Below are 12,567 nucleotides of genomic sequence, written 5' to 3' on the forward strand. Positions count from 1 at the left end.
TTAATATTACCGTGGTACGGGGATGGTTCTTACTAAGAGAAAAATTTAAAAAAAATTGAATCGACTGTTAGGCGGTACGATGTTCGCCGGGGCAGGTAGTTTTAATAGGTATAATAATTATAAATTATAATATAAATAAGTAGGTATTAGTACCTTGTAATATTTTGCAAATATTCCTGAATCTATTATTATGTATCTCACTGAACGGGGATACAATGGCATATAAAAATATTATAGGAAATTAGCTGATGCCCGCGACTTTTATTTTCTGGGATAAAAAGTAGCCTATGTCACTCTCCAGGTCTTTATCTATACCCATGCAAAAATGACGTCAATCGGTTGCTCCGTTGCGAAGTGATTGAAGGACAAACCAACAAACAAACACACTTTCGCATTTATAATATGGGTACTGATGTTCAGTATAAACATTCAGCACATAACAGCCCGATTTGGGAGCCTCAGGTTGGCCCTTTGTCCGAAATTGCGTCCCCCGAACAAACGCTTCGATTTGATGACGTTGCTCATTCGAGTTTCATCTTCAAATGGACTTACAAAGCACTTTTGTGCCCTTATGTTTGTAGAGGTGATTAGTTTTAGTACAATAGAAGTTTAGAACAGATCATCACCAGATTAATACTTATTATACGACTAGCTGATGCCCACGACTTCATTCGCGTGGTATTAGGTTTTTTTAAAATCCCGAGGGAACTCTTTGATTTTCCGACACATGCAAAAAATCATGTCAATCCGTTGCACCGTTGCAACGTGATTGAAGGACAACAAATCAACAAACCAACAAACAAACACACTTTTGCATTTATAATAAGGGTACTTACTGAATAATATAAGAGTAGGTACTGATGTAGCTATACTTATCTACAAAAGATTAAATTAAAAGAATACTGTACTTAATTTAGATATTTTCAGAATGTTATTTTTTTGTATGAGTAAAGCTTATTTTATAAAGATTTATCGATGCGGACTGTACGCCTCGGGTTGTATGGGTTCCGCATTCAGTAATAAATTCATTAAAGCGACGACGTACGTAAACCCATTAGTTGTTAGATTCAATTCACATCTGTTTGCCCTGGAGGATGACAATAAACTCACCTACTCGTATAGGTAGACCAGAATCTCATGAAAAATACAGAAATGAAATTACAAAGTTAGAAACACTGTACTCTGTGAATATCCTTAGTGAAATTTATTGCATGCCAAATTTCAGCCCGATTCGTCTATCGTCTAGTAGTTTGAGCTGTGCGTTGATAGATCAGTCAGTCAGTCACTTTGATATATTATTTAGATTTGGATTTCTAGTGTCGATTCTAGCTGGTTCTAGCGGCTTTTGTGAATCTTGTAACTCATACCTCATGCATGTGCGGTGTCTCTATTTCGATGATCGCAATTAGCTATTCAAATGATCACGAAAAATAGAGCTGCTATTAAAAAAAAATACTAAATCAGTTTGTCTTCTCCTACAAATGTTGCTTGATGCAATGGCCCTGTAAGAAAGAAATGGTGGAGAAAAAAAGGTCCAAAATAAATTGGGTTTTCCGATAGCCGGTTATAACGTATCGTTGACGCTTACTTGATTTATGAGTAGTTGTGTTTGACCTGTGGTATTTATCCCATTACGGTCATATTGGGAAGTGGTCATAACTCTTAAGTCATAATACTTAATAAGTAGACCGTAACTCGTAGGTCCAAACGCATGCGTTAAGGTTGTCTGGAAGAGATCCCTATTTAGCGATAAGATCGCCTTTTTGTACCTTATTTTTAAGATTTCTTTTTGTAATCTGTCATTTGTGTTTTTGAGGTGCAATAAAGTATATACATACATACATACGCTGCGCAACGAAAATGCGTTTTTAAGCTTTACTCGTATTAGATTGTTAGAGCTAACGCGCACTACGGTAAATTTCTGTAGGTTTTCCTACGTCTTTTTCCGCAAAATCTGTGAGTTTAGGACTACATACGAGTAGAAGTGCACGCACTGCGGAATTAATTCCGCACCGGATTTTGATAGATAGATAAAATTAAAATTTGCGGATTTTAAAACGCACCGCAACTCACCGCACCGTAGTGCGCGCTAGCTCTTAGTTGGTAAAAGAATAGATTTTAATCGTTTTTTTTTTATTTCTTGCAGAAATCGATATCCACAAGTCCGATGGTTGTCGCTCGGAGTGGGTCGAAGTGTGGGATGGCTACATGCCCAACGACCCAGTGCTGGGCAGAATCTGTGGGTCCGGCAAGGGTCCCATAATGCGCTCCACTGGCTCGAGACTGACCGTTGTGTACCAACCAGGACCGAAGACTAAACCTCATAGAGGATTTAGAGCACATTATGAAGGTAAATCAAAAATATTATTTTATTGTCTTTTATATTATGTAAGTAATGAATAAATATGACACACAGGTATGTAAAGTGTTAAAATGGGACAGGTGATTCACATTATTATTTTAAAGGTAAGTTATGTTAATTTTTAAACTATTTTATAAAAATGATTATTCTAATGGTTTATTCTATTAAAGCAATTAGAAAAAGTAAAATAGATCGATAAATGAAATTCTCTTTCCAATGATTATATTCAACCGTACTTACGACAAAATGTCTCCTACGACATTATTTTGAAATTTCCGCTGTCGATATAGTATTAAACCACTGTAATGCGAAGAGTTAGTAAGCAAGACTCTTTTCTAAATAAATCTTTGTTTTTAAAGAGAGAGCTTTAGCGCGTGCCAGATCAGCGAATGTCCATTACTTTATTTGCTTAATAGATAGAATAAAAAATTGAATAATAATTAATTATACTTATCACACACCCAGTTTTACTCTCGTGATTTAGTCGACGTTAGCCTGACTAGTTTCGAACCCATCCGGGGTACTTTTTAAATTAATTAATTAATTAATATTATAGTTCCATGCCGGATCAAAACAAAAATGCTTTGCCTACCTACCTTTGCAAACCTATAAATATATTTCAAAATTATCTCCCATAAGAATGACTAAAACACGATTAAACGCTAGTGTCAAGTCAACACGGTTCGCTACTAAAATGACAAATTGCTATTAATCCTGTCTAATGTAAAGCGTTGCAATTGATTACCGAGTCAAAGCTGGGATTATCTCAGTCTGTTTCCGAGATTAAATCCAATAACCGTCATAATTCTATCAGCGAATCCATTAATAACAAGCTTCGTATCTTGTATGTCATGGAAATAGGAATACCAATACAATTTGATTTTAACAAAGCAGGGATATTCTCAATAATTTATTATAGTTCCCCTGTTAAAGTTGTGAACTTGTGATCGCACTTTTTATACACACACGCCGTATAGCGCCGTAAGCAAAAAATTTGCTAAAAATCTTGCACATTTTATCAGCACCATTTATCCAATAAACCAACGAGTATGGGCTTGCAGTACGTTGGATTCTCCATGATCATTAAATCCAATGCAACCTTTTCAACTTATCTGCCTGCATTCATGTACCTGGGTACCTGGCACCAAATTTCATATTATTTCCTTGAGTTCCTCGTGTTTCCTGCCACGTATTATTTAAGTACCTTCAAGGCAAGAGTGAATAGTCATCTACTAGGTATTATTACGATTTAGACCGATTATGGCCTAAAAGAATGACTGTCGTCAAGCGCAAGTCTACCTTGCAACTAAAAAATATAATAAACTTATTCAAGAAATACTTTCATGCCGACCGCATACGTGATTTCGTATGGATTCACGGATCAGTAATGATTTAACATAGTTTTATGCATACAGCTGTTTGCGGAGGAGATATAGAAGTGGACAGCAGTGGTCATCTGGAATCACCCAACTATCCTGACGATTACCAACCCAACAAGCTCTGCATCTGGAAACTTACAGTACCACTGGTAAATATTTCTATCCTTACTTACTATACTACACATTTTATGTGACGCTACTTCCTCTTGCCATGACGTCATCTTCGTCTTCAAATCAACCAATAGACGTTCAATAGTGGTCATGACAAATTTTATCTCTCTTGCAAAGATTTCCACAGAGCATGGTCTTGAACCGCTTGTATCTAGCGGCTTCAAGAAATTTGCTTAAGGTGGAAGACACGGTCTGCCCACGAAATTCATATTATTTAATTTGGTTCAAATTGTGAAAAACCAAATTAAATATGAATGTCGCGGGCAGACCCGTGTCTTAGGCCTTAAAACCTTCCGCTACCCAGTGAGGAGTCTTCCAAGGCTGTATTTCTCCAGTGAAGGGACAACATTCAAGTCAAGAATGAATGTCTTATCGTAATAGCTGAACACAGAAAAAGATCACATGAAAACTGGCACTTACATTATTTGTTTTGCAGGATTACCAAGTGGCTCTTCGTTTCCACTCTTTTGAAGTAGAAAATCATGACACGTGTAACTATGACAAAGTGAAAGTGAGAGATGGAGACTCTCTGGATAGTCCCCTCATCGGGATGTTTTGTGGGCATAAAATACCTCCAGATATTAGGTAAGATATAAAACTTTTAACCAAACTTACCTGTCCGATTACTTTGGTTTAAACAAACTTACCTGTTATAAAATTGTTATAAATTATAAGCAAACTAAAATCAAATTCTAATTGATTGTATTAATTAGAAAAAATTAATTAAAACTTACTTATTAAAAACAAAAACATCTAATCTAATAAATGTCTCAACAATTTCCCGCATATCTTTTAGGTCGACATCCAACAAACTTCTAGTGATCTTCGAGTCAGATAGTTCGGTACAAAAGGCGGGTTTCTCAGCCACTTTCATGAAGGAATTTGATGAGTGTGCTTCCATAGACCATGGTTGCAGTCACTCATGTGTCAACACTCTTGGAGGATATGAATGTGCTTGTGATATCGGATATGAACTACACTCTGACGGAAAGAAATGCGAGAGTGAGTTACTTTTTACCTTGATTGAGTTGATATTACTTTTAAATTTTTGTCTAGCTACTAGACTACTACTACTCACAGTTTTGGACCGCGTGAAGCTCTTTGTAGATTTTCTCACTGTCTTTTAAAATTCCGCAGCTCTAAACAAGTGCTTCCGTTAGAGACCCAACTTAAAATTCATTATTCATTTAGGCTCTGTCTTGATTGATACGTCAGCATATCTTATTAATTATGCTTATAATAAACCAGTGATTAAGTAAACTCCATGGATATCGCAGATATTCATGAAGCTGTTTTCCTTTCAGATGCTTGTGGAGGTGTTTTATACGCTTCAAACGGTACAATCACATCGCCGTCGTTCCCTGATCTTTATCCTCCATCCAAAAACTGTCTCTGGGAGATAGTTGCACCACCGCAACATAGGATCACACTTAACTTTACTCACTTTGACTTGGAAGGAAGCAATAACATGTATCATCAGGTAAAAAAATAATTATCTGACAAAAAGTTGGAAATTCGTTTGAACTGATTCGTTTAGGACTTCTTCGTTTACTTCATTTTATGCCTAGCTATGTTTTAATTGTTTTTATTACTTTATGTGATCATCAAAACTGGTCTTCCTTTTCCTTGTCCTTGGTTAATACTGAGCGTTAATAATGGAGGAAGCATTATTAAAAGCCGTTTCTGTTCTCCACAACGGAGTAAGATTTAGGAATTGTGAAAAGCTCAACGCGGGACTAGATATATTTCATACATTTATTTTTCATATACCCTAACTTTTGTATACAAACCCATTTTTACACTCTCAATATTATATGAAACTCAAGTAGAAGTACAGATAATCCTGATGAGAATCAGGTAGGTACTTATACAGTTTACCAGCAAACAAAGTTAGCGAATATACGTGACCCATTAAACTCTTGATTAGGTCACGTTATAACTAGTATGTTCCCCATCTCTAGGGCAAGGTCTCATAGAGGCAATTTGTGTTATAGTCGGAAGCAGTCGTGAGCGGACACGTCACGCAATGATGTTAGGTCGCGTGCGTTATGTAATAAACTAAATATTTGTGGGTATAGGTACTTGAAACTTTTCAAATTAAGTTTAATTATAGTTTCCGAATATCAAGGTTATTAGTCTGGAGGTCTATTGCTACTATTACGTCCACAAATAGATCCCCCATAACATACGTAATTACCTACCTATTAGTTATAATAAGACTATCAATTATTGTTCTTATTAAAAACTATTTTTCTATATTTTTTATTTAACGGGCATATTATGTGCAGCTAGAAATGTAGAAAATGAACCCATTTGAAATATTTACGACTGTTGAATAAAAATAATACAAATAAACAATTATTAGGTATTAATATAAACCTTACGCATACGCTAACGGTGATTGAAAACATTCAATCTGATCTTGGCCAGCGTGATGGACTATGACCAAACCCTTCTCATACCAAGAGGAAACCCATGCTGTAGTGAGCCAGCTATTGGTTGATCATGATGATGATGATGAATATAAACCTCCATCTTAGATTCTTAGAGATTCTCAAGCCATTACAAATGAGACAAACTTTTTTTCAGACAGTCGTGGTGTCCAATATAGCTCTATGTATCGTTTACATATTGATTACATTTGATTGTTTTAGGAATGTGAATATGACAGTGTAACAGTCCATTCAAGACTAGGTGCTGATGTTTTGCGACGCCACGGCGCATTTTGTGGATCACTATTACCGCCGCCGGTCACCTCTGATGGATCTGTTTTACGTGTTCAGGTAAGTTTCATGTAAGGAGGCATGATGTACCTTTCCAACAATGCATAACCTCTGTACTTACTTAATAAATTATCGGACTGCATCACCTTGCAAGTCTTGCACACATATTTAAAGGCTGATTAACCGATTCCTGCAACTTGTTGGTCAACGTCGTTTTAGGTTTTGAGAATTTTAGTAGAATTTCTCAAAATTCTTAGTACAGATCTACGTCATAGAGAGCCTACCTATAACATTCCTAGTTTCTGTATCCACCAGTATTTCTTCCTTTATAGTCGTATTCCTCATTGCTGAGGGTCGTGACTCCTTTCCATTGATCACACAATGGCAGGAGTTCTTTTGGGATAAAAATACGGTGGGTTCCCAGATCCTTCCGTATACAACTCACTAAGAGACGTGCTCCGAGGCATAAAAACAACGAAAAGGCCAAATTTGAACCACCAAAGTCGGTCACTCATACAGTTACTGACTTGGGTCAACGTTGCTTAACAATCGCAATCGATTGATAATATCCGTTGTCACAACTAGGCCACACGTTTTAATGTTCATTTCAGTTTACTTCAGACACATCAGTCCACCACTCTGGTTTCGCAGCAGCATATTACATAGACGTTGATGAGTGCGCTGACAACAATGGTGGATGCCAGCACGAGTGTCACAACACTTTGGGAGGATATGAGTGCGCTTGCCACAGTGGCTTTACACTCCATCCCAATAAACATGATTGTAAAGAAGGAGGCTGTAAACATGATATTACGCACCCACATGGCACTATATTCAGGTAAGTGCGGTTTATCAATTAAATGATTATACGATAGGTAAGTTCAATGAATCACAATAAATTAGTACCAAATTAGAAGATATAGATTTTTTTAAGTTCACTATTTTTAGACAAACGCTTTACCATCATCGCCGATGGAAAGTGAAGATGTGGTCAAAGATAGGACGCGTTTACCTAGAAGACGCTTATTCGCTATAGTTTTAAAGATACCCGGATTGTAATTGGTAGGAAACACAGATCGTACTGTATTTTTTACGACGCGATTTGTCTTAATATATTAAATAAGTACAATATATTTTCTCTTGTTTTCAGTCCAAACTACCCTGACACTTACCCGTCAAGAAAAGATTGTGTATGGCAATTCTCAACTACTCCAGGACATCGTATAAAGTTAATCTTTAATGTCTTTGAATTAGAGCCCCATCAGGTAATGCTTAACATACAACTGTCATAAGTATTTTAAACTTACCTGTTAATAATGTTTGGTCTCTAACTTACCTTTGAAGTTGTGATACGCTTACGATTTATTCTTATGCTATTATAATGTACCTTATTATGCCAAACTCATGGATATTTTTTTTACCAGGAATGCACATATGACCACGTGACTATTTACGACGGAGCATCTGCAGATGAAAAGACATTAGGAAGGTTTTGTGGAAGTAAACTTCCTCATCCTGTAGTCGCTTCACAGAATCAGATGTACGTCGTATTCAAGTCTGACGCGTCAGTACAAAGAAAAGGATTCCTTGCTACGTATTCTACAGGTAAGTTACACATAAGTGAAGTATTTCGTTCAACAGGTACTGACTGGTAAACAACTGATAGGTAAGTTTAGTTTACTCTGACAGATCACAATAATAATATTATATTCAATGTTTTCATTAATCGTATCTCAAATCTGTTGTGATTTATTAAAGTAAATTGTGTTAAATATTGATAGGTCCTACAAAAAATATGCTCGGATTAAAAATAAAAATAGTAGGTAACTAAGTATAAATTATACAGATCTCATTATTTACGCAATTTTTATTTCCAAAAGGTTGAACTTTTAAGTAATGTATAAGTACAAATTAGAAGCTGAGTACAGCCAGGAACTTCTGTGTTTATTAGTATAAAGTAGGTAGGTATAGTATTTTTTTTAAGCTTTTTAAGCGTTTTATTTTCAGCCTGCGGTGGCTACCTCGCAGCTTCAGAAACGGTGCAGCACCTATACTCTCATGCACGTTACGGCCACGACTCGTACGAGTCTCGGGCTAATTGCGACTGGAGCATCGTGGCGCCACTCGGCCAGTTCGTCAGACTTACCTTCCTCACCTTTGAGTTGGAGCCTGAGACCAACTGCGGTTATGATTATGTGCAAGTCTTTGGCGGTTTGGAAGGTAGTGCTGGCGATTATGGCAGTTTTTGTGGGACTAAGGTAAGTTTCGATAATAATTTTACTAAGGGACCCGTTGATAGCACAGAAATAATATTGATGATTGATTCTGTAATATTGATTAGCAAGGTGTGTACGTATTTTGAGACTGAGGCTTTTACCTGAAATCATTTTCATATAATCATTTTTATTTTAGGTAAACTTACCTGTCTATTCCTTACCTGACTAACGTTAAGCTAGACAGCACACCTAATGTTATTATTTCCAATTTATTGCCAGTTGCTACCTACCTACTTAATAGATTTATAGTTAATTATAATTTTTTTACCTGTGTTTAAATTTACGTACCTACCTACCTTTTATTTACGAAATTTAAAATAATTAACTATGTAAGTTAATAGTTCTGCAAGTACTTTCGGTTAAAAACAAAGCAAAAAATATTCGTTAGCTTTACATCTTATTTCGACCTACGACATCAGACGAGTCGCAGGGAGCCGCTGGATCTAGGCGGCGCAAGACCGTGGCGTGTGGAAGTCCCTACAAGAGACCTGTGTCCAGCAGTGGACGTCTATTGGTTGATGATGATGACATCTTCTTTGAATATTAATCTTCCATATTACGTTAACAATGAATGATGAATCTACCCGATCGTAGATTCATCATTCATTCGCTGATTCGATAAACAAGACGTAGGTGTACGAAACATCCACCGACCAGAAAAAAAGAACTACTAGGTACCAACCTATGCATAATGATTATTTTCTTTGACCACAGGGTCCACCTGAGATAGTATCAACAACAGAAGCCTTGCTCGTCAAATTTCGTACAGACGACTCGATAGTATTCAAAGGATTTTCAGCGTCATACCAAGCAGTGAAGCCTGAAGTGTGGAGTGGAGAAGACAGTTCCGAAGGCGGAGAAGACTTGGATGAGGAAGAAGACGAACAGATACCCCCACTAGTGGTCAGTAGGAGGGGTCTGCGAGCCCCCTTGCAGCGGTTCGTTCGCCGGCCCACGTGACATTGGTCGTTACGTCACAGACACCGGCGACTTCACAGAAACGCTCACAATCGGCTTAAAGTTGATAATAGTCCTGTCTAATGATTTGGAATTTTCGTTTTAAAAAACCGGCCAAGTGCGAGCCAGACTCGCGCACCAAGGGATCCGTACTACAGTCGTATTTTTCCGTCATTTTGCACGATAAATCAAAAATTATTAGGTACGCATAAAAATAAATAAAAATCTGTTTTAGAATGTACCTACAGGTAAAACCCTTTCATAATAATAATATGATACCTCATACGGCATACCCCACTTGATGTAGTAGGTAATCTTACTTTGAAAGTTAGGTACTAATAATAATTATTATTGATAGTTCACAACACGTTTTAATTTTTTTGTGTTGTAACCACGAATTCACTGTCGCAATTCGAATCGTACGTATCCACTATAGTACGCGACAGGTCGAGATGGCGTCGGGGTGGGGACGCCCCGCACATCCGCACAGCCCCCGCGCTAACCTGGTGCGGGATAGCACGGGTGACGCGTGGGTGTGCGGGGCGTCCCCCCGACTCATACGCCGATTGCTATCTCGACCAGTCGCATACTATAGAAAATACCAGCAATTACACGCTACACAGGCTCAGCAACTAGGTACTCGCTAAACGGGCTCGGTCTTTTTGGATAGGTATACCTAAATAATAATTTTGAATTTAATTTTTAAATTCTAAACGAAGTCTGTAAAAACAATATTATTTTCAAAATAATGTGCCGGTTTTTTTAAACCATCATGTTCATTTGGAATCAAAGAAATGTATCTCAAACTCTTTTATGTACCTATCTATGTATCTGGTCGGCTATTTGTTCTGCAGTCTGCACCTAAGGGCACCTACCTTTATTTACGTTTTTTCAATAGGACTTTTCTCGGCTCTGCATTCCAGTTTTAATTGATCCTTTTGGTTATGTCATATAGTACAATGTTGCCATATTAATGTATAATATTATAAATAACTATAACATGGGTATAGTAGTTAGTGGTGTTTTTAATTTAAAAATTAAGCTACCGTTTCTTATTTTCCACATAATATTATTGTCATCACCGTTATGACGGCCCGCACTCACTGCATATCTGTGGTTTGAATGTTGGAATATATTTTCTCAAAATTTATGATTCAATCGAATGTTCGAATTTTTTACATGACTGAATGTAAATGTAAATAAATTATTTATAGGGAGACTTAGGTGTTTATTACTATACTTAATAGTGGTTAAAATATAATACTCATTATTATAAACTCCTAATAAAATGTAGAAACTTGTTAAAATATGATTTACTCACAAATGTTATTTTGTTAATAATTACTTTTACTTAGGTACATAGTTACCTACAATTAAACCAAAGATAATATTATAATAAATCCCAAAGATATTAAATTGTGTCATAATATTGCTATAACTCAGAACTCACTAAATAGGACCGAAATTACTCGCATGAATATAGTTAACGATTATTAAATTATTTCTTTATTACAAAAATATTGTACTTATGCCTAAATAATCACTTAATGATTATATTTTAATCATAAAACGTTAAATACTTATTTCACTTAATGCCTGTAATAACAGTCGCATTTTTGTAGATAGATATTAACTAATTAATTATAATAATATGCACAATTTAGCAAGAAACAAATGTGACAATACGTTCTAGATTTTAAGATTTATATTAATAATATGTAGGTATAATTATTCTATTGAATTATGCGATAATTACTGTTATCACCACAAAACGATTCTAACTGTTAGGAGTTACGTGGTAGGTATTTGTTGTTACAGATCATATCAATTGTGAATTGATTGTGTGGCTTGGCTGTTTGAGGTGAATTCTTGAATGTGTATTTTTTTGTATTGTGTTGTGAAGTAGTTAGTTATTTATGTATGAATCGTACAAGGGACTATACTTACCATATCCACGAAAGAAAGTTAATATGGCACTCTCTATGTTACGTAATCATAATCATGTTTTCAAAAACATCCAATATTCAATTAGAAAACATAGTTTCATTTGTGATTGGTTGGTGACTCAAAATGGTTAGCAGCCACTGAGATTTTTTGATCTATCATTTGTATTACGTGACAGAGAGAGAGAGAGAGAGAGTGAGAGAGTGCTATAAATTATACTGACTTCATTCCGCGAATAGGGTATACCTAATATTATAAACTTTTTGTTTCGTGCCATACATGTATCTAAAAACAATGTAAATAATAAAAATAAATCTAGGTTTACCATAATCAATTAACAGTTTCATTTTGCGATTTACGTTTGTTGCCAATTTTTTTATTATAATAATTTGAATAGTATGATGTATGATTGTGCCAAAAACTCAAAACTGAATGATTTTTAGAATAACGTTAGTTAGTATTTTATAACTTAAACTTGGAAATATTTATATTATGTAGGAATGTCTATTATTTTTAATAAAATTATTGTAAAATGGTGTCGCCGTTTTTTTAATCAACATCAAAAAAGGAGATTCTGTTTGTATAATATATTCTAAGTTAGGTACCTAAATCTATTTTTGGATAATATTTGAAAAATTTGCTAAGCCAGCCAAAAATAATTTATTTAGGTAGGTAGTTAGAATAGATTTTTTACTAAAACTAGATAAAAACCTATTTATATCTACTAAATTAGATGACTTCGTCCACGTGGATTT

General features: G+C 35.6%; 1 protein-coding gene across 1 annotated transcript in view; it reads left to right on the top strand.

Annotated features, from left to right (window-relative positions):
- The window catches only part of tok (tolkin), a 66,578-nt gene extending 54,229 nt beyond the window's left edge, over positions 1-12,349 (top strand). Inside the window, exons 10-20 of the mRNA XM_069502349.1 lie at positions 2,147-2,350; positions 3,778-3,890; positions 4,349-4,497; positions 4,709-4,914; positions 5,217-5,392; positions 6,567-6,695; positions 7,247-7,473; positions 7,786-7,900; positions 8,060-8,240; positions 8,643-8,893; positions 9,626-12,349. Coding sequence (XP_069358450.1) covers positions 2,147-2,350; positions 3,778-3,890; positions 4,349-4,497; positions 4,709-4,914; positions 5,217-5,392; positions 6,567-6,695; positions 7,247-7,473; positions 7,786-7,900; positions 8,060-8,240; positions 8,643-8,893; positions 9,626-9,871 — 1,997 coding nt within the window. The 3' untranslated portion in view covers positions 9,872-12,349. The remainder of the gene's footprint in view (positions 1-2,146; positions 2,351-3,777; positions 3,891-4,348; positions 4,498-4,708; positions 4,915-5,216; positions 5,393-6,566; positions 6,696-7,246; positions 7,474-7,785; positions 7,901-8,059; positions 8,241-8,642; positions 8,894-9,625) is intronic.
- Positions 12,350-12,567: the final 218 nt, after the last annotated feature.

The sequence above is a fragment of the Maniola hyperantus genome, chromosome 12, assembly GCF_902806685.2.
Source record: "Maniola hyperantus chromosome 12, iAphHyp1.2, whole genome shotgun sequence".
In the NCBI taxonomy this organism is placed as follows: domain Eukaryota; kingdom Metazoa; phylum Arthropoda; class Insecta; order Lepidoptera; family Nymphalidae; genus Maniola; species Maniola hyperantus.